This window comes from Rhinatrema bivittatum, chromosome 6 (assembly GCF_901001135.1).
Source record: "Rhinatrema bivittatum chromosome 6, aRhiBiv1.1, whole genome shotgun sequence".
Taxonomy (NCBI): Eukaryota; Metazoa; Chordata; class Amphibia; order Gymnophiona; family Rhinatrematidae; genus Rhinatrema; species Rhinatrema bivittatum.
This window is the reverse complement of record NC_042620.1, coordinates 38,407,292-38,430,295: the sequence shown is the minus strand read 5'-3', so window position 1 is coordinate 38,430,295 and position 23,004 is coordinate 38,407,292. Positions and strand designations below refer to the sequence as shown.

The 23,004-nt window shown below is 41.9% G+C and overlaps 1 protein-coding gene across 3 annotated transcripts in view; it reads left to right on the top strand.

Moving 5' to 3' along the window:
- The window catches only part of HACD2 (3-hydroxyacyl-CoA dehydratase 2), a 57,793-nt gene that overhangs the window by 22,228 nt on the left and 12,561 nt on the right, over positions 1-23,004 (top strand). For all 3 annotated transcript variants that reach the window (XM_029605307.1, XM_029605308.1, XM_029605306.1), the window contains 4 exons: positions 13,954-14,071; positions 14,680-14,698; positions 20,217-20,305; positions 21,543-21,664. In XM_029605307.1, the coding sequence (XP_029461167.1) occupies positions 13,954-14,071; positions 14,680-14,698; positions 20,217-20,305; positions 21,543-21,664 (348 nt within the window). The remainder of the gene's footprint in view (positions 1-13,953; positions 14,072-14,679; positions 14,699-20,216; positions 20,306-21,542; positions 21,665-23,004) is intronic.

The following is a 23,004-nucleotide window of genomic DNA, read 5'->3' as shown; positions in this document are numbered from 1 at the left end:
GGGGGGAATGCCTGAGTATGGGTGCCAGAGAGAGGGATGCTATGGGAGGAGATTATGAAGGAGCGTGTATGTGTGTGAGAGATTGGGTGCTGGTGTGTATGTGAGGGTGCGAGCCTGTGTGAAGGGATTGTGTATGTGCGAGACAGAGCCTGTGTGAAGGGGTGCATGAGAGAGAGAGAGACATAGGTAGCCTGTGAGACGATGTATGTAAGAGAGAGAGGGAGCTTGTGTGGGTGTGTATGCAAGAGAGAGGGCCCTGTATGAGGGGAATGTGTGTGTCTGTGAGAGAGTGAGGGAGCCTGTGTGAAGGTGTGTGCATGTGTACTAGAGAGATGGGAGGGACAGAGGGAGCCTGTGTGAGGGGCAGCACTGAGAGCGGAGTGGCCATAGAGTGGAAGGGGTTGAGCCTAGAGATGGAGGGGAGAGATACTGGCAGGTGGAGGAGTTGGGGCCTGAGAGGGCAAAGTGGCCAGGGAAGTAGGGAGAGCGAGTGGAAGGGACACTCTTACAGTGAATTTCTAGGGAAATTCTGCTCAAAATATTTAAAATTCTGCATCTCGAAGTAATAACTTTTTTCTTAATTTAAAATGTAATTATTTAGACTGTCATGTAAATTGTGTTATTTTGACCAATCTGAAGTCTGCAGAATTTTAAGTTTTTGTGCGCAGAATTCCCCCAGGAGTAATGTGACTGAGGTGAGGTATTCTGCTGGCATGTAGCGTCTGCGCAGGGCTCTATAGCGGCCTGGCTTGGTCAGTTTTCCTAATAGGAGGTGTATTGGTGTCGTTAAGGCCTGGTTTAATATTTTTAATGTTGCCTTTTCTTAGGTTAGATGGTTACTGTTTGAGTGCTGGAAACTGGTGTTTTGGTATGGGATGTTTACTATTTATGCAATTTCTGTTCAGGTCTTCATTTTTTTTATTTCCGCCGTGAATTGTAATGAGCAGTGTGTCACATGTGTGCGTGGTCTGTCAGGTGTGTCACGATGGGGGGAAAAAGGTTGAGAACCACTGGGGAAGGGCCGAGAAGAAAGAAGCAAAAAAAAATTCCAGTTTACCTTTTGTCGTCTGCTGCTCTTCACTACTCAGTCTTCCAGCTCTGGTCTGTGACTGTCTCACTTACTCTGCAGCAGCCTGTAACCCTGAGGCTTCGCCAGGAGGAAACAAAGCCAGCCCTGTCAGAAGGAGGGAAGGGGGCTGCAGTTACAGACCCGCAGCAAAGAGAGGTGATTTGGGGAGAGCGAGAGGTAGTGTAAAGCAGAAAAGTGCCACGGGTTCTGAAATGCTTTCCTGTCCCGTGACTGCAGCTTGCCAAGGGAAAAGAAGGCATTCAGTCCTTTAGCTTGCGGTGTGGTGTGAGAGAGCCCCCCTCATCCCAGACCTTACCCCAGGGGGCTCGCCACAAGAGGCAGAACTGGATCTCTAGACCACATAGTCCCAGAGCACAGAGAGTGAGTAGAAGGACAACACTTCCTAAGATCCCTGAGGAACGCCTACACCAGTGGGATACAGATTGAGAAGGGTGGGAACACCAATCTCCATGAAGACCCGGTAGAAATGAATTGGGGAAAGTGCTCAGTCAGGGGGAGGACCCCACCCAGAAGCGGAGGGGAGATGGAGATGGAACTTGTATTTCCCTCACTCCAGGATGAGGTGGACGTGGAGAATTGACTGTTGGACCTCAAGAATCCTGTTTATTCCCAATCTGGGGAAATGTAAGCGCTTGACTTCTTAAACCTTTTTCTCTGGTGGTTTTTGGGGGTACTTTGTTCCAAAACTGTGAGCTGAGGGTGTTGGCTCACAGTGCTTGCACGACGTTGGGGAGAAGGGGCGAGTTTATGCCTGGTACCAGAATTTGGGTGCTGGCTCATAAACTACCTAATAATATTTTCTCCCCTTTTTTTTTTTCTTTTTGTTTTCCTCTCCTCCTCTCTTCTTGCCTGCGTGAAATGTTTTGTTGATAGACTGTTTTTGGCAGTGTCCTTGGGATGTGACCAGCTGCATTACTGTATAATTGGATTTTTGAGTAGCAATATGCCTTGCTACTGCGGAGAGCAGCCACCCGGGCCTACCTGTAAACAGCAGGCCTCGATTGTTTTACCTCTGGGGATTCTTATTTTGTCTTGGGAGGGAGAGGCAGAAGCTTCTGTTCTGCACGCCCAGCTTGCACACAGCTTATGGAGTGCAACACCACAGAGATCCTTCTTGAGTGCCCATGTGAATACGCTTCAGAAGGAGGAGAGGCAACGTGCTGTTTCCTAGAGTGGATGCTGGAGCCTAAATGACTGGGGCAGGCCGGAGTGTGAGGACTAAAGCTTACTTTACAAATCCTGCAGCAAGGAACCTGCTGCAGAAGTACAGTCAGTATTTTATAGGATAGAAGCTGTGGTGGAGAGGTTGTCATGACAGCAGCTATAATTTTTCTATCCTCTCCCTTTCCAAGGGGAACTTAACCTTGCTCCTGAATCCCTGAGAAGTTGGATCAGGGAAAAGCTGAGGAAACTTCCTGGTTCCAGGACCTATCAGAGATGTAAAGCAAGTCAACACTAAAAAAAAAAAAATAAAAAAATCCATAAGCCTAAAATACAAACATAAAACAGCCATGGTGAAAAGCAGGACCTGATGCAGAAATTTATTTTTACACATGGTAGATGCAAAGAAAATTTGAAGTGCTGGTGATTCTTTAAGATTTTGTGGATATCGGGACTGACACTCATTTTGGTGGTGCATGGCACTGCTGTGCATTATTGCACAGGTTCATTAATATGAGGCATTTACAGCACTGAGTACATAATTCTAGACACTGCAAATTATCAAACATTTTTAAAAAACTAGCAGAATATTGCTGAATATGCATAATGCATTAATACTTTCTGTAAGAGTGTTTTCCTCAAAGCTTGAATTTATACTTGTTACTTGAATTCTTGGTACAGTTACTTGGCTGACATAACCGTTCTTAAAATTTTTCTATTCTTCTGCATTGATTGTAGTACATAGGGATGTGCATTTGTTCAATTTGGTTTTAGAAGTTTACACAAAGACATTTTTTCAAATGAATATAGTCTGATTTTATGCCTTATGCACACAGGAGGTAATGTTTAAAAGGAGTTATGGATGTAAAAGTGTCATGTTGGAATGTTATGGGAATAATTTTCAAAAGGATTTGCACACTTCAAACTGGATTTTATGCACTTAAGTGGGCTTTTGAAAAATGCTATAATATATGCTATTGAATTGTCAATAGGTTTTATGCACATAAATGCACTTATGGGCTTATGAAAAATGCACATAAAACAGCATGTACAAGCATAATTTATGGAAATTTCAGAACAGTGAAATGAATCAAAATTATTTTGGCTGAATGCCCTTGATGATGAGTTGCAAACATGAAAGTGTGATGGATCTTGTGGATGCTACAAAAGACCAGAAAAAATGACTAATCTGTGAAATATTCCTATATCTGCTTTGGTGCTTGATGATTTATAAGTTCCATTCTGAGTCTCTTAACAAAACCACATGCAAAATACTGTGGCAATTGCTCTCACGTGCCCTTCCCCCACCTCACGTCCTGACATAAGTGCTTTTTTTCTCTTGAAGTTGCTGATGTTAGTGGAAACTCTGGCCAATATGCTGGAGTTGTTATTGAATATCTAGTGAATTGGACCTTGGAGAAAAATGCCACAGTTCTCCTATGGTTTACTTATCAGTACCATCATTTATTTTTAAGGACAAATGGTATTTACGATCATATTTTTACTTTTATCAATGGCGATCTTGTAAATGTTTTCAAGATAAAGAACAGATTCCGACAGAAAAGTAAAGTAAATCTAAGAACCTAGCATATAAACGCAGCACTTTTTTTTTTTTTTAAACCATGAGCAATTTAGCAATTTGCATCCTAGTGCATTTTCGGATCTCACATTTGAGTTGTACCAAGGTCGTGAATAGCACAGTAACAGAGGGACTGATACAGTAAAGTGCGTTAGGCTGCGCGCATGATTTTGTGTGCATACTTTACTCGTGATTTAATAAGGATTTTAGTGCTCACTATGTGTACACAATTGTGAGTGAAACTGTGCACACAAATTAGCACACCTCCATGTAAATACCATGTTAATGATGGTTCTAGCTATTACTGCTGTTACTCTGCAATGCAAAGAAAGGTGTGTTAAAGACCTGAAGGCTTAACTTACGCTTTTTTTTTTTTTTCTCTCGTTTTAATGCCTGGGTCAGAGGTGGCATAAAGTCAGGTCCCAGTATGGCCCTGAATATGCAGTTCCTGGATGTGAGTCCTGGATATAGGTCTTCCAGGTCCAGAGTGGGCCACCATAACTGGGTGCCCCATATCCAGGAGCATGCTGGCACAGTACCACAGACTAACAATAGCTCCAGAAATATATCTTAACTTTTTACTCCACCTCAGACCCAGATGTTAAACTTCCAGTGTTTAAAAAAAACAAAAACCCGAGCTAAGCATTGATGTACCCATGTCTGGGACACAAAAGTCAGAGAGACAGATTTGTGGTATGTGCAGTTGTCTATCATTATATAATCTGTTTGGAGCTGGCACTTACATTTATCACCATAAGAACATAAGAAAATGCCATACTGGGTCAGACCAAGGGTCCATCAAGCCCAGCATCCTGTTTCCAACAGTGGCCAATCCAGGCCATAAGAACCTGGCAAGTACCCAAAAACTAAGTCTATTCCATGTAACCATTGCTAATGGCAGTGGCTATTCTCTAAGTGAACTTAATAGCAGGTAATGGACTTCTCCTCCAGGAACTTATCCAATCCTTTTTTAAACACAGCTATACTAACTGCACGAACCACATTCTCTGGCAACAAATTCCAGAGTTTAATTGTGCGTTGAGTAAAAAAGAACTTTCTCCGATTAGTTTTAAATGTGCCCCATGCTAACTTCATGGAGTGCCCCCTAGTCTTACTACTATCCGAAAGAGTAAATAACCGATTCACATCTACCCGTTCTAGACCTCTCATGATTTTAAACACCTCTATCATATCCCCCCTCAGTCGTCTCTTCTCTAAGCTGAAAAGTCCTAACCTCTTTAGTCTTTCCTCATAGGGGAGTTGTTCCATTCCCCTTATCATTTTGGTAGCCCTTCTCTGTACCTTCTCCATCACAATTATATCTTTTCTGAGATGCGGCGACCAGAATTGTACACAGTATTCAAGGTACGGTCTCACCATGGAGCGATACAGAGGCATTATGACATTTTCCGTTTTATTCATCATTCCTTTTCTAATAATTCCCAACATTCTGTTTGCTTTTTGATTGCCACAGCACACTGCACCGACGATTTCAATGTGTTATCCACTATGACACCTAGATCTTTCTTGGGTTGTAGCACCTAATATGGAACCCAACATGGTGTAATTATAGCATGGGTTATTTTTCCCTATATGCATCACCTTGCACTTATCCACATTAAATTTCATCTGCCATTTGGATGCCCAATTTTCCAGTCTCACAAGGTCTTCCTGCAATTTATCACAATCTGCTTGTGATTTAACTACTCTGAACAATTTTGTGTCATCTGCAAATTTGATTATCTCACTCGTCGTATTTCTTTCCAGATCATTTATAAATATATTGAACAGTAAGGGTCCCAATACAGATCCCTGAGGCACTCCACTGTCCACTCCCTTCCACTGAGAAAATTGCCCATTTAATCCTACTCTCTGTTTCCTGTCTTTTAGCCAGTTTGCAATCCACGAAAGGACATCGCCACCTATCCCATGACGTTTTACTTTTCCTAGAAGCCTCTCATGAGGAACTTTGTCAATCGCCTTCTGAAAATCCAAGTATACTATATCTACTGGTTCACCTTTATACACATGTTTATTAACTCCTTCAAAAAAGTGAAGCAGATTTGTGAGGCAAGACTTGCCCTGGGTAAAACCATGCTGACTTTGTTCCATTAAACCATGTCTTTCTATATGTTCTGTGATTTTGATGTTTAGAACACTTTCCACTATTTTTCCTGGCACTGAAGTCAGGCTAACCGGTCTGTAGTTTCCCGGATCGCCCCTGGAGCCCTTTTTAAATATTGGGGTTACATTTGCTATCCTCCAGTCTTCAGGTACAATGGATGATTTTAATGATAAGTTACAAATTTTTACTAATAGGTCTGAAATTTCATTTTTTAGTTCCTTCAGAACTCTGGAGTGTATACCATCCGGTCCAGGTGATTTACTACTCTTCAGTTTGTCAATCAGGCCTACCACATCTTCTAGGTTCACCGTGATTTGATTCAGTCCATCTGAATCATTACCCATGAAAACCTTCTCCATTACGGGTATCTCCCCAACATCCTCTTCAGTAAACACTGAAGCAAAGAAATCATTTAATCTTTCTGCGATGGCCTTATCTTCTCTAAGTGCCCCTTTAACCCCTCGATCATCTAACGGTCCAACTGACTCCCTCACAGGCTTTCTGCTTCGGATATATTTGTGTAGCATTTGCTGTATATACAATGGTCTACGCTGTTGCCTTAGGTGTCTTCGGGTTCATTGCTGTGTAAGACCTGGGAGAGCAGCTGGCAACTGAACTGTTGGCCAGGCAGGAGCTGCATGACAGCAGCCTGACTGTCTGGACAAGACCAATGTTCCCTGTAAGGACTGAGTTGCTGTTTGAAATAATTTTTGTTACTGAGAAAAATATTTTGGTTTTATTACCCTATGAGCACTACTTTCTTTGATGCAAAAAAGTCTACCAGTTTTATTCTGACAGCAACCCAGTCCTTAGAGGGAATTTTGGAGCTTCATGCACACAAACTTTCTCATTCCTCTCATTCACTCTGCAGACTCATGCACACACACTCATCTCGGTAACTGCAAACCCTTCACTGCCAAACACTTTGAGAAGTAACTCAAACCCCTCAGAGCTCGCAGCAGCCTTATCCATGATTATTTCAGCAATGCAATTATTATAACCATGCCCTAGAACGCTAATACACCACCTACTGGGTGGGGTTAACAGAACAAAGCCCTGCAGAAAAACTACATGGCAGCAGGAAAATACTGCACCTTGGTTACACATTCAGGCCCTTACTTTAATACAGAATAAGGGACTACAAATTAGAAATGCAAAGCCTGAGAAACCAGACTTTGAACAGTGGAATACGGAAGAAATAAAATACAAATATGTAATGCACATTCCTAAAAATAACACATTCCAATCACTAAAAGCTCTCATCCAGCCACCCACTTCTACATACACACAATCACAAATCCCATCTCCACACACACAGCCTCTCACTCACTCACTCACCCAGAGACGGATTTAGGAGTTTGCTATCTCTAGGCGCTGCTGCTGTGCTCCCCCACCCTCCCCTCCCCTTACTCCCGGGTACGGTCAGATAACAGGGAGCAGGAGGTGTAAGGCACAGTCCCACAGTTTGCTGTGGCAGCTCAGGAATAGATTCTGTAGCAAAAACTAAGCACATTGGCAAGCATTTCCATCTTTCATATTATAAAAAAGTAATTTTCCAATCTTGTTTGTCTGTATAATTTATTTATTTTTTTTTTTTGTTGGGTGAGGAAAAGTGATCTTAAATATCAGTACAGGGATAGGAAAAAGAGGAGGACTAGGAACGGGATGAGGAGAAGATGAAAGGACTGGGGATAGGTGGAAGGAGTATGAGAAGGAAAGAGGACTGGGATGGGGGAGGAGTATGGAAGGAATGAGGACTGAGGATGTGATATAGTGAAGGGAGAGGAAAGGGGGAACTCAGTATTCTGAGATGGATGGGGAAAGGGAGTAGGACATGTTGGGCTCCAGGATTTCAAGAGAAGGGAGAGGAAAAGGAGATTCCAGGATCTGGGGGATAGAATCTGAGATAAAGGGAGCGAGAACCTGAATTGCAGTGAGTGGGGAAGGAGAGGAAGTAGGCATCCCTATAATGCTCTGGTCCTGTTCACCCTCTCAATCTGTCACGCTCACACGCTGGATGGGGTCTGCTGGCAGCCACTGCCGCTATCATCAGCTGCTGTAGAGTCGAGTGGTGGACGGCCCCAGGAGTCATGTTTATCCAAACATCATTTTCTCCAATCTGGACTACTGCAACTCCTTGTTATTCAACGTACCACTCACTACCATCTGCCCTCTCCAAATCCTTCAAAATACAGCCGCCAGAATCCTCACAGGAACTAAAAAACACGATCATATTACTCCAACTCTTATATCACTACACTGGCTCCTGACAAAATTCAGAATAGACTACAAAATACTAACCATATTACACAAAATAATATATGAAAATCAAACTGGCTAAGTACATCCAATAAAACTCCACTCACCACAACGAAACCTCCGCTCAACTAACAAAGGACTCCTAAAAATTCCACCTGTTCGATCCAAACAACTCACCTCAACACGTGACAGAACCATATCCCTAGGAAGCCCCAAACTCTGGAACACTCTACAACTGAACTTAGAGCACAACAAATTTAAAAACCTTCAAGAAAAGAATTAAAAACATGGATGTTCACCAAAGCCTACCAAAACACCCAATGACTCTCTTTGTTACTATCCTCTCCCTCCCAACTTGTTAAACAATATAACCGACCTGCCCTATGTAAACATCTGGAACCAATGTAAGCACATTCGATAACCGAAATCTATTTACAATGCCTCCACTAACCTTTTGTTAACACCTCACTAACATTCTCTAACACATTTGCTAAACATTGAAACCTGTAAACCGTTGTGATGGCGAAACCGAATGACGGTATATAAAACTCGATAAATAAATCATCATCTGCTGTTGTGGGGCTGATCTCTCAGTAAGAGTCGTGAGATCGGCCCCACGGCAGCAGGAGAGGGTTTGAATAAATGTGACTCCTGCTGCCCGGAAGGAGGTGTGATGCCAGTGATCAGATCAGGCAGGGTTTCAGTCTAACCCTGGGCGGGATGGTAAAAGCTGTGCATGGCTGCAAAAAAAAAGTTATGCACAGCCATGCATGCCCGCAGCTTAGAGGTAACAGTGGACAAGATCCCATTGGGGACTTGAACCAGTGTCAGTTCTGAGGTTCAGGACTGGTGTCTTAGACTCTAGACCAGCTATACTAACTGCACTAACTACATCCCCTGGCAACAAATTCCAGAGTTTAATTGTGCGTTGAGTGAAAAAGAATTTTCTCCAATTAGTTTTAAATGTGCTACATCAGGGATGGCGAACTCCAGTCCTCGAGGGCCGCAAACAGGCTAGGATTTCAGGATATCCACAATGAATATGCATGAGAAAGATCTGCATGCACTGCCTCCATTGGATGCAAATCTTTCTCATGCGTGCTCATTGTGGATATCTTGAAAACCTGGCCTGTTTGCAGCCCTCTAGAACTGGAGTTTGCAATCCCTGTGCTACATGCTAACTTCATGGTGTGCCCCTTAGTCCTTCTATTATACGAAAGAGTAAATAACCAATTCACATGTACCCATTCTAGACCTCTCATGATCTTAAAGACCTCTATTATACCCTCCTCAGCCGTCTCTTCTCCAAGCTGAACAGCCCTAACCTCTTTAGCCTTTCCTCATAGAGGAGCAGTTCCATCCCTTTTATCATTTTGGTCGCCTTTCTCTGTATCTTCTCCATTGCAACTATATCTTTCTTGAGACGTGGCGACCAGAATTGTACTACTATAAGTGCCTGCCCCAGAGAGAAGTACCTTTTTTTTTTTTAACTTATCTAGCATGCTTTTTCTGTTTTTATGGGAACTAATTTTTTTAATGCATTTTTGTGTTTGTGCCCCCTTTTAATACTGTAGTAATTTGCTTGCCATTAACTTACTGTATATAGACATCTCGTTTTTCAGTGCAAGTAAAAAAAAAAATGCTAAAATTTAGTGCATATTTTTTACTCATGTTTTATTATATCAGCCTCATAACAAATGATGGCAGATGTACATCTATTCTTGACTTTTCCTCTTCAGTTACTTGTATTAAATTCTAATATTCGATCTTCCCAGTCATGTCCACTAGGTGTCAGTATAATCTAGAAAATAATACAGCACTGGTTTAGCCAAAGTAGCTCCTTGTTATATCAAAAGGAGTGTAAATAACCCTCGCAATTAGGTGAGAATGAATTCTGTTGGCTTCAGAGGAAACATTTGGCATCAGGGATGCCAGAGGACAGAAGCAATCTTGACTCCTGCCTTTACTTATACAAAATGCTTTTATTTACAGCAAGACAAAACAGCAAAAGTCTGCTTACCTCAGCAGTTCTGTCTTAGATCAGGCATTCAAACTTACGTTTTAGCATAATGTCTGGTGCTTCCTTCTCCCCTTCTAGGCCTCTGTTTGTGCCTGGGCTTTTTGTTTCTCTCCAGGGAACTACCCTCTGCCTTGGCTTTATCTCATGAGTGTCCCTTAAAGTAGACTTTGCTAGATAACTGTATGTTATGGGAGTCTCGTTCCTATATACTCCTTCACAGTAACTTCTCAAGAAATATCAATATTTGAAAAATATTTTGGAATCTGGTAGGATGACTTGATCAAGCTTTCAGCTACCATGATCCATAGGCCAACTTATGCAAATAAAGCAGTTTACAGCATTAAACAAAATACAATATGGTAAAATATCACTGCAAAAAACCCATAAATATAAAATACATAATACATAACTCATTTCCTATCCCTGCTCTTGCTAAGGGAGGGATAGATCTGTGTATCATAACAAAGTAACATAATATATAACAGGTCATAAGAAACAAGATAGTTGGTCCTAGTCTTAGGTTTTTAAACACTCCTTCAAACAATTCTAGCAGTTTGTCAATTTGCAAATCTTTGAAACATGTGTTGAAAAACTAGGACTAATTCAACTCTTCCTCATTACTCAGAGCCAGTTGGTCACTGTTTGCTACATTCATTGTCCTAACTGCACACAGCCGCTGTGATGCACCTTATCTTGTAATTATGCCCAGTGTTTTACTGTGTTCACTGCTGAAAATGTTTTCACTGAGCTCAGTAAAGATGGCAGTCACTTCTTGACCCTTTTTCTGTATAATGAATGTACTTTGATCAATGATAAAAACTGATTTTTATCGTGGCAGTAGGCAAGAATTCAGCTAGCTTCACTTGCCCAACAGCGCGGGTAACTAGCCCAAGCCTCTAGGATTTGGGATTATTCTTAATCTAAATTTTGTTAAATATTGGTAGAATGCAAAAGTCAAGGTGAAGCAAATTACAGATCCCGTCTTTTAGAATATTCTGTTTTTAAATGGCTTTAATTATATTTTGTATGTATCTTGGCCTATAATGATGACCAAATTCATTTATGTACGGACGATATTCCATGTATGTTAGCCAGACTCATGATCAATCTTAGGTGACTGATCACCTTATCGATTGTCTTTTAGAAGTAGCAGGTTGAAATGCCATAACTTGCAGTTAAATCTTAGAAAATCTGAGATGCTCTGGGAAAGCTGAGTTAAAAGGGAATGGTTTAACTACCTTAAAATTGAAGGAGTTGACTTTAGGGATTTTATTAGATGACCACCTTTCCTTCGAGCTATAGGTTACTGTGGTTATTAAAGCAACCTTTCTTAGTCTTCACTAGTCGGATAACTTTGTTCTTATCTCTTTACAAATGATTCAGCAACAATTAGATATTTATGCCCTGGTTACTAGCAGAATTGATTACTGTAAATTCTTTTTATCAGGGTCTTTTCTGAGGCTTCTTCATACCTACAACTCCTTCAAAATACAGCTGGTAGAATTCTGACTGGAGCCTGTGCCAAAGATCATGCAAGTCCCATTTTAAGGGAACTTCACCGGCTTCCATTTTTGTGGAGGGTCAAGTTTGAGTCGTCTTATTTTCAAATATTTAGATCATTTAGCTCCACTGTAACTTCAGAAAGTGCTCTCGTGTATACCTTCCAGAGTTCTGAGGTCATCTCGACCATAGCAGGATTTAAGATTTTGCCGCCCATAGGCAGAGTGCCACAGAGGCTTCACTGCAGGCACACGGGCCTAAAGCAAGCAGAAGCTGGCTGCTTTGGCCTGCATATTTGGCACCTTCAGAATTTGGCATCCTGAGCAGTTATCTGGGCCTGTTCTCCACAGGGTTTCCTTAAGGTTTCTCCCCTGTGACAGGTGAAGGTTAGTTTTTTTTTTCTATATGGCACCTTATATATGAAATTCATTGCCTTTCACGGTTTGCAATCTCTTCACATTTTGGATTTCAAGAAAAAAGATATGTCCTGGTTATTTGAACGGGTGTCCTTTAGTGTGATACTGTAGGAGCAATTTGATCTTTGCAGTGCGCTCTCTGTTGTGCAGTTTTTGTTTTTTTAAATCCAGTTTATTGTTTTAGAATGGCTGGGTTGGGTTTTAGTGACTGAATTGGTTTTATTTAGAGGTTATGGTATCAGTATTTTTTGTGTTTATTGTATTTCACCCAATTTGAGTGTGTCTGCAAAGCGGTTAAATCAGCTTGAGATAAAATATCTGCATAATATCAGGATATGGGCAAGGTGAAATATTCTATAAAATGGATTGATATTACCATTATGGTAGAGAGAAATGTATTGTGACAAATGGGGAAAACACTCTTGCCTTCATAGAGCAATGAATCGGTGAGTGACGTGTGACTGCACTTTGGGATTAAGACAAATCTGCTTCCCAAATGGTTAACAGGAGAGAAAAGGGATATAAAGGTGATCAGGAGGTGTGGCTGGGCAGACTGAATGGGCCGTATGTTCTTTTATCTGCCATCATATTCCAGGTCTCTGTGAAACCTCACGGGAGCTTCTTATAGAATACCTAGAGATCAGAATATAATTTTCCTGGATGCTGTAACTAACATCTGAGCACCAGCTATCTGCCTGGTCAATTAACCGTTTTTCGCTGGCTGATTTCTCTTAATCCCACAGTGCAACATTTATCTATTTATATTCTGCCTTTCAGTTCAGGTACTGTAGGTATTTCCCTGTCCCCAGAGGGTTTACTTTTTGTCCCCTGACCACTTAACTCACGGCTCCGGGGCTCTGTGTAGGTAAATGTGTTTTCCCATTTGTCTCAATACATTTCCCCCTACCCTAATGGTAATATCAACCCGTTTTTGTAGAATATTTCACCTTGACCATATCTAGATATTACACAGATATTTTATTTCAAGCTGATTAACTGCTTTGCAGGTGCAATACAAAAAATACTGACATTAACCTCTAAACAAAGCCAATTCAGTTAACCCTGTTGGTGGCTATTGTCCCAAGGTCGGCTAAATCCATGGAGTCAGCCAGCTTTTTTCAACCTCTGAGGCTGCTTTTACTCCGTGCTGCTGCTACGCCCAACACTGCCTCTAGCTCACCCCTTGTAGCAGACTCTGGCTAGGACATTGCACTAGACTCTAACATTTTTTCCATTAACTGAACTTCCCAGGGTCCGTTACCGTACTTTTGGTAGTGGTTTAAAATGCTGTATTGTTCAAATATGGAGTATTTTGTTAAGTTCTTATTAGTCCAGTGGGTGATTTTTTTTTTCTTTTAATTGTGGTGATTATTAATTATGCTATGTCACACTTCAGAATTTGGGTAAGCAGATTGTTCAGAAACATGACCAGTGAATTCTTATATGTACTGGCAAACTCTTATCTATAAGGACTATTCATTATTTCAACTTGTAGTCACCAGACTGCCAACTACTGGTCCCAGACTCATCAATTTGCATTGGTTCTGCTTACACTGTGACAGCTACTAATTATGGATAGGTATTACTGTAGTTAAAAGTAGTTACCAGTAAAGTCGCTGAAGTATGGCTTCTTATTGTTGAAAAGATCCTTGTGTGCATAACCAATAAATATCCAGCTGTTTAAGTAGGCTTAAGGGGGTTTACAGCCCGAGATGGCCTAATCTGCTTGGCTGAGGCTTTAAACCTGCTTACTTGGCAAGATACTTATTGCTGACTTGAACCTTTTTTATTTCTTTTTCTCAGCTGGCTTGTAATAGCAGTTGGTCTAGTTCGTGCATATTTGGCCAAGGGTAGCTATCACAACTTGTACTACTCAATCGAAAAACCCTTGAAATTTTTCCAGACTGGAGCACTGCTGGAGGTGGGTACTGCCGTCTGCTGTATTTGTTGTCATGCTAGATTGATTATGTACGACTAGTGTCCCTTACATTGATGATTTTGTCATGTACAAAGGCTATGGGATACCTCTATACAGAAGAAACTGCCAATTGCAGGCCAACTGTTTATCTGTCATTGGGTCCTGCCCTAATCTCAGACACTAAATGTTTACCCCATTGTCTTCACAGAATTGTGCCAGAGACATTAGTCACATTCACTTTCCATTAGCTTCCATACCCACTTTTCCTCCAGGTATTTTTGGTCTGCATAGCATTTGCCAGTTCTGCTATTTTCACATAGATATAATTGACCTTGATCCGAGTGTTTTGTTGCTGCGAGAACATAAGAGAAATCACTTTCTGAAAATAAAGGAGGCTAGGATTAAATAATTGCTAATGAGCAAATCCTGTCCTCTTGGTAATAAAGGAGGAAAAAAATATTTTGAAATGTTTCAAAGTATTTTTCTTGTATGTGGATAATTACATACGCTGTCCTCTATCTCTAGGAATGAAAATTCATATAATGCTTTTGTGATTTTAAAGTTGCAGCACCCTGAAACTCTTACTCATTTGAATATGTTTTTACTTCTAGATCCTGCATTGTGCATTAGGTAAGAGTTTACAGTTCTTTAACTCCTATAAGCTGAGAAACATTGTATGTTGTAAGATAGAGCATGAGATATTGCACAAATTCTCTATAGTATCTCATTATCCCATGACTTTTGTTAAGTGTAAACGTCGGTGTTAATTGGCACTCTGGGAATTTAAGAAATGCATTGTGACTGTTTATGGTTCTGGATGCTGATAGCCAGAAGAGGATTTTGCTGAAAGAGGATCTGAAATGTTAGTGTTTTGTGCCAATAGTTAATGTTTTTTGAACATCTCAACAGCTATAATATTTTCAGGACTTGGATTTGTCCAGTTGACAGAAAATTAAAGTGACTATAAGAGCTTCAAGAAAATAGTTCTTCTGGCAGCTAGCCATTGGTCTTTTTCTGAAGGAAAATATATGCCGCCTAAGCAGACAGTAGCGATGAAATCAAGCAGAGGCCAATGACTGTGCACGTCCAAGTTGTAGGAGTAGTCAGGAGCTTTCAGAACTTTCCTCACTTACTTTCGGGCCGATACAGTAAAGCGCGGCCGCAGTTACCCCGTTTCTAACCCGCTGTTTACTCACAATTTGGCCGCGTAAGTCCAACCCGCGATTCACTATCCCTTTTAACCCATCCTTACCGCTTCTTTAAATCAACGGGTAACCCCTTCCGTCTGCGGCATGTATATGATATGTAAACGATCGGATTAGCTATTCCCTCCCATTCAGTAACGCGTGCCCCGACTATCGCCTTTTTAACCTGCAGTTTAACCGCGTCGTTAACCTGCTAAATTACCACCTACCCTTACCCCTGCGTTAGAGGCAGGGGTAAGGGTAGGCGGCAAACTTTCCCCCAGCCCCTGCTCACCTGCCCTGGCTGCCGTTCTCCGGGGCAGCCCCAGTCCTCTCTCCCCTCCTCGCGAAGCAAGGCGCAGGGCGAAAAGCGACTCGACATGCTATTAAAATATTGTAAATAAAGTGTAACAAAAGTGAACTTACTTTTTCTTATAGTCCTCTCTGCCCTCCTCTGGAGGCGCGCACCGCGGCTCCCCTGCCTCCCGGGGGCAGCCGGCGGCGAAAGCAGCTTCCAGCGGCCCCCGCCGGTGAAAATGGATGAACGCGCGCCCGTAGTGCACGGGCGCTCGTCAGCAAAGGCGCATGAACGGGCGTGCGTGCGATGCTTTCGCTGGCTTGAGCACCCAAATTGACGGGCGCCCAAATCAGCGAAAGCGTATGAACGTACGCCGTGACGTCACGCACGCCCGTTCATGCGCCTTTGCTGACGAGCACCCGTGCACTACGGGCGCGCGTTCATCCATTTTCACCGGCGGGGGCCGCTGGAAGCCGCTTTCGCCGCCGGCTGCCCCCGGGAGGCAGGGGAGCTGCAGTGCGTGCCTCCGGAGGACTGTAAGAAAAAAAGTAAGTTAACTTCTGTTACACTTTATTTACAATATTTTAATAGCATGTCGAGTCGCTTTTCGCCCTGCACCTTGCTCGCCTTAGGTTTTCTTTTGATTAAAGTTGGGATCCACTTTCTGGTACCTGTCATTTGAAATGACAGGTACCAGCGCACCCAGGATACTGTACAGGCGCTGTATAGCGCTCTATACAGTAAAATGGATTGCGCTTCTTGGACGCGCTTTGGACGCGGCTTGCATTTGCATGCTATTTAAATACTGTATCGAGCGGTATGTGATCTGAACTGTGCGCGCGGCAAATGAGCGGGAGCCCGGCACTGCCGCACTTTTTCTACCGCATCCTTACTGTATCGCCCTGTTTATTAGGATGCAAAAAGGCAGGCTATAAAAGGCTTGCTTGTTTGTTTTTAACTACTTAGCTGGTTGTAGAAGGCAAATAGCAATATCTCTGCAAGCAAACTATAATTTCCCTTCTTTTTTTCAGGTTTTTATAGAACATTATAATGTATAGTGTAATACTCAACCTTTTTGTTCGGCATTTATTTCCTTTGAATTTTGACTACATAGGATTTGTTTAAAATAGGGTGTTTTGTTTTTAACTTATTGAAATGAAACACTGCAATGTAATCTTGGTTAAGGGGGCTCTCCATATTTTTGTGTCGATAAAGAGGCTGAATTAGTCATGTCATGAGGATGAGATCATTCAGCGGCACTGAATGGACTCAACTCCTCCTAGCTTGTAGAAACTTTCAGCTCTGCTGAGCATGTGTGGATTTCCCGCATAGGTATTGCCTCATGAGCCTTCTCAGCCATTTTTTGTCCAAGCATAAGCGTGGATATGTACTTATATTTGTAATGTTATCTGCTCTAAATTCTTAAACTTCAGCAAATACCTTGCAGTGGTAACGGCACACCTGCATTGCCAGGGGATTCAAGTTTTCCCATATCTAGATGACTGGCTAGTCACAGCGACTTCTCAGGAAGGTGTTGCTTTGCCTTGTGCAGAGAATATTTCTTCTTCAGGATATGGAGTTTCTGGTGAACTTGGAGAAATCAAATCTAGTGCCAACTCTGAGGATAAAATCAATTGGAACATGGATAGATTTCACCACAAGAGAAGGGGTTTCTAGCATCAGATCGAGCGAGCACCATGAGATTGTTAGCGCTCGAAAGCCAGAGAGATTATCATATCTTTAAGGCATATGGTAGTGGCCATTCATGTGGACCCACTAACCCGCCTACATATCCATTGCCTGCACTGGGGTCTGTGTGGTCAGTGGGATCAACTAACTCGATTACTGTTGTCAATAGTATAGATTTCTGGAGACATAAAATGGGAATTGAGCTGGTGGTTAAACCCTGTGATTTTCAGAATGGAGTTGCACTTTTCATGCTTCCCCTATCGAGTATTCCTAACAACATACGTCTCCTCAAAGGATGGGGCACCCACACAGGATCCTTTCAGACTTTGGGCAATTGGTCTCTCGTTCACACATCTTCAAGGAAAGAATATCTTGATGCAAACCAACAATCAAGTTGCAGTGTTTTTATGTTAACAAACAGGAGGACACAGAGTTGTTAGTGCTCTGCCAGGAAGTGCTAAAGATTTGGCAGTGGGCGATCAGGTGGCTTATAGAGCTGCTCAGTTCCTGTCTTCCAGGGATCTCCAACATGCTGGCAGATTGCCTCAGCAGAGTATTTTGCCTGCACGAGTGGTCCCTGCAGCAATCAGCAGTCAACAGACTATTCGACTTATAGGATTTGCTGGCAGTTGACAGATTCGCATTGGAACAAAAACAGAAAAATGCAGGAAATTTACTCAGTTCTACCCAGCAATCTCAGGTTAGCTCAGGATACTTTCAAAATTGATTGGGGAATAAGCCTCATGTACGCTTTTCTGCCGATACCACCAATCGCCATGACAAATATTGTTTACATATCTTGTGCTACTTTCCAGCAGACCTCCAATATATCTGGGGCAGACCTTGTTAACTCAAGACAACCAAATGTTGTATCATCCGAATCTTCCATTCCTCAATTCAACGGCTTGGATGTTGAATGCTCAATCGCTGCTGTCTTTGTCTAGAGACATCAGACCTAGAGGTTTCAGCTAGGAAAAACTATGCCTTCAAATGGAAAAGATATTCCATGTGGGCTCATCAGAATGCCTTGTGAACCCAGACATCGCTAACCTACTTGCTCTCCCTTTCTGACTCAGGCCTCATTACATCCTCTATAAGAGTACATCTTGGCACCATAACAGCTTACGATGTTTCGGTAGACAAACCCATCTCTACTCATCCACTGACATTGAGATTTATTGAAAGGTTTGTGGCATGTGAAGCCTCCAGTGCAAAATCCTTCGGTCCAGTGGGACTTGATTGTTGTCCTTTTCTCAATTGATGAAGCCGCTTTTTGAACCTCTAGAAACTGCTTCTCAAGATTTTTGACATGGAAAGGAGTTTTCCTTGTAGCAGTGAACTCCAAGCCCTCATCCATCATATAGTGCAGCTCTTCCACCATAGTGGTGCTCTGCACTGACCCTAAGTTTCTACCAAGACATCAACCACATCACCAAACTTTGCAGCTATTTTTCATACAGCCCTAACATACTTGGTATAGTGGTTGCAAAATGTTATTGTCAAACTGGATAGCAGAATGCATTCAACAATGTTGAATGTATTCCGCTATCTGCATTCTGCTGAATGCATAGACTCTGCAAAGCTCATCATGTGAGCGCTATGGCCTCTTTTGTTGCCTATTTGCAAGAACTACCTCTGGGGAAAACATCTGCAAAACTGTAACATGGTCTTCAATTCACTCCTATTATCTCATTACTGTCTGGACAATATCTCAAGAACTGATAGTAAATTTGGACAAGCAGTTTTGCGCAAGCAGTTCTTGCAGTAGTTTAGTCTACTCTCTATGTTGGAGTCCAGATTGTTTTCTCAATAAACACTCTGCTGCATCCCTCAGCTTGGGATTCCCCACATGTCATGGCAAATTCAGCCTGCTTATTGACGGAAAAAGCAAGTTTGCTTACTGTAAATGGTCCCTAGAGAATCGACTACCTAGCTAGATTAAGTTCTGTTATTGACTGAGGAGGCTCATGAGAACTCAGACTCCTGCACATGCTTAGTAGAGCTAAAGGCTCTTCTAGCTAGGAGAGATGGGTGCCACTGAATGATGTCACCCAGGTGCATAGTTAGTTCATTCTGCTGTATTTGGAAAACACCATTTACTGTAACCAAACTTGCTTTACTGGATTGCATATTAATAAAGGGTGTTATAAAGTATTAAAAGAATGAATTTGATTGCTTTTGCCTTCTACAGTCTTTTTGATTATAACTGTAATAAGACAGTGGTCTTTCTTTTTAAATGCATCTTAAAATAAAAGATAAAATTTGTACTTTAATATCAAATTAGTTGTGTTTGCAAAACCTGAATAAAATAATTCTATACATTTTCACTGAATTTAGATGATTTTTACAGACTTTATTTATGCCATTGATAGAAATTGTGTTGTGTTTAATTTTGTAGGAGGGGATTAAATGGCAGTAAAAGTGAAGTAATGTGAGATGATGTATTATTCCATATTGTAACAAATAGCTGACCTTTTGAGTCCTATATCTTACCATCCTTCAGTTACTTAGCTGTGCAATAGTATTGACTAACATATAAAAGTTGATTTGAATGGGTTTTATATTCATTTCTCTCAGTACAATAGAGTATCTTTTACCCTAAGTGGTTGGGACCAGATTCATTCTGAATAATGGACGTTTTTATGGGTAATGAAACATGAAGCCAACTAATTTTTCGATAATGGAAGTTTTTCTGGGTAACGGAACCCAGACCAAAGCCCGTGACTTTCTTTTTTAAGTGTTTTGCATATTAGGCACTTCTGTTTTATTCATAGTACCTGGATATCATGGTCTGCCAGTGTCTGCACTGGGTATAACCTTGTTCCCTTGAAAACAGCAGAATCAGAGAAAAACTACTCTTAAAATTTCTTCTTAGGAAGAAAAGGAGCAGCTCATTCCTTAAATTTGTGCCTTCTACACATCTGTATGCTTTTAATAATGTATTGATGAGATGTATTGACCTTGAGCTGTTTTTCAGGGATTGTGCCCTCTTCTGTTGTCTTGACAACTTTCCAGGTGATGTCAAGAGTTTTCCTGACCTGGGCAGTAACGCACAGTGTAAGAGAGGTAAGAACATAAGTTGCATGCTCAAGCAGACCAATGGTTCATCAAGCCCATCATCTGTCTTCAACAGTACCAGTCCAGATAACTTAGTTTTTTAGTTTTTATTTTATTTTTCCTGAGAGTTGATTAGTGTTTGTTACAGCAAGAACAAAAATTATATTTACCTGGAAAACTTCCAAGTCATTTTGTATTAATTTCTCAGATTTGTTTTCTTAACAAATTCCCAGGAAAAATAAAATAAGGACCTTCATTTTCAGTTTTCAAGTATGTACATTTTTAATTTTATTTAGTCTATTTATATTCTGCTTTTTCAGGCACTTCAAAGCGGATTACATTCAGGTACTGTAGTTATTTCTCTGTCCCCAGAGGGCTCACAGTCTACGTTTGTACCTGAGGCAACAGAGGGTAAAGTGACTTGCCCAAGGTCACAAGCCGTGGCGGCGGGATTTGAACCCTGGCTGCTTCTCTACTTCACTTGACTCATCAGTGGGCGTGCTAGAAAGTAGTCTGTAATCACTGCTATTGTCACCATAATTCACCTTTTGGCTTCATAAACATTTCATTGTGTCACCCAGTCATAGAAAATGACCAATACAGGTGGTTTGTTATGAATAACCATTTTCAACATTTATTTGTACACAACTTACTTAGTACAGTTGCTTTAAATTTATAGCAAAGTATTGTGACTGCATTGAAAGTCAACTTTGTACTTCCCTAGAGGTGTATATCACTATTTTATTGTATGCTGCTATACTGTTTGCAGGCCATAACCTGAAAAAATATTTGCCTACGTTACTTCAGCAGCTTGTATCAGTATTTAGATATCCTTCCTTGGCAACATTTAAGCCTTCTGAAGAAGGGTAATGATTGATACTCATAACCCCTAAAATATGCAGAAAAATAAAACTTAGTACAAAAAAAACACAATGTTTTTTTTCTTTCAGTAATACAGTGCTCTACAGCCATGCATGGTCTAAACTGGAGGCTGTCAAATTGCATGCAAATTTTTCTCATGCATATGTGAATATCCTGAAAACCTGGCTGGCTAGGGGGAACTTAAGGAAAGGGTTGAAAAACCTCTCTCTTAAACTTCCATTTTGGACTATTTTTGTCTTGCACTAAGTTGGGATGTCTTAGGAACTATTTTATCATGCAAAACAGCAATTCTTAAATTTCCAGCGATGTAAGCTTATGTGACACACAGACCCAGAATGATTTTTTTTTTTTAATTGTTTAACAGGTACAGCATGAAGACAGTGTCCTCCTGTTTGTTGTTGCTTGGACAATCACTGAAATAATCCGTTATTCCTTTTATACATTCAGTCTTTTAAACCACCTTCCCTACCTCATCAAATGGGCCAGGTACAGTACCCTGAAAAAATCAGAGATTTAACGAGGAACAATCGCAGAATGTCAAAATAGACTGCTTAGGTATTTGGAATTGAAAACTGTTAGGCTTAAAAAGAAATTAAAGGCAATTGTTCTGATAAAAAGGAAAATTAGTTCTTACCTGCTAATTTTCGTTCCTGTAGTACCAAAGGTCAGTCCAGACTCCTGGGTTTTGCCTCCCTTCCAGCAGATGGAGACAGAGTTTTGCTGACACTGGCATATAACCTTTCATTGCCCTTATTCTCATCTCTTGAAGAATTATCAGCTATGCTTACTTTAATTATACATAGTTATTTATTTACTTTCTCACAGGACAAGCAGGATGGTTGTCCTCACAAATGGGTGACATCGAGGATGGAGCCCAACCACAGAAAACTTCTGTCAAAGTTTCAGGAACTTTGACTGGCCCCTACTGGGCATGCCCAGCACGGCACTAACCCTGCAGCCAGCAGGGGTCTCCCTTCAGTCTTCTTTTTTCCACGCAGCAGTAGCCACGCGGTTAAGGAGCTCTTACCACATTCCTGACAGGAATTTCTTCAACTAATTTCTTGAAGAAAAATTTGCCCCCCAGGGGTCTCCCATCTTCAAATTTTGCTCCGCGGTACTTCGGTAAGTTTTTGCCGTTGTTTTTGTCGACTATCGTCGAGTTCGGCCCTCGAGGCCTGTTGGCGGTCGACCGTCCCGCGGCTAAATTTTTGGCCTATGGCCATGGCGTCGGGGTTCCGTCGGTGCCCGGACTGTACACGTACTATGTCCATCACAGACCCACATAGAGTCTGTGTTTTGTGTTTAGGGAGTGAGCATGATGTCCTGACATGCACCAAATGTGCCTTAATGACACCAAAAGGTCGCAAAGCCAGAATGGAGAAAATGGGACTCCTTTTCCATGCCCACACTCCGACGCCATCGATTGCATCGACGTCATCGGAACCGGCACCGTCGAAGTTTCACCATCGTCGACAGCCTCCCGGAGACCGCCTGCCATTGACGTCTCCGCGGCCATCGACTCCCGTGCCTTCCCCCGAAGATCGTGGGGATCGGAGAGAAAAACATCGCCATCGACGTCACAAGTCTTGGACCGTCGAGGAATCGAAGTCATCGACCTCAGTACTGTCCGAGCCTCCTCCGAAGAAGTCTCGACCAGAAGTGGCACCGTCCACTCCTGTCTCGCAGACACCGAGGCAACCCTCACCCATTCGGGGTTTGGGAGCCGCGACTCCACGGGTGATGGTGGTCCCTCCGGCTCAGCCTCCCACTCCCGTGAAGCCGGGTATTGTTACCCCAGGTCTCCAGGTAGAACTGGACCGGCTGGT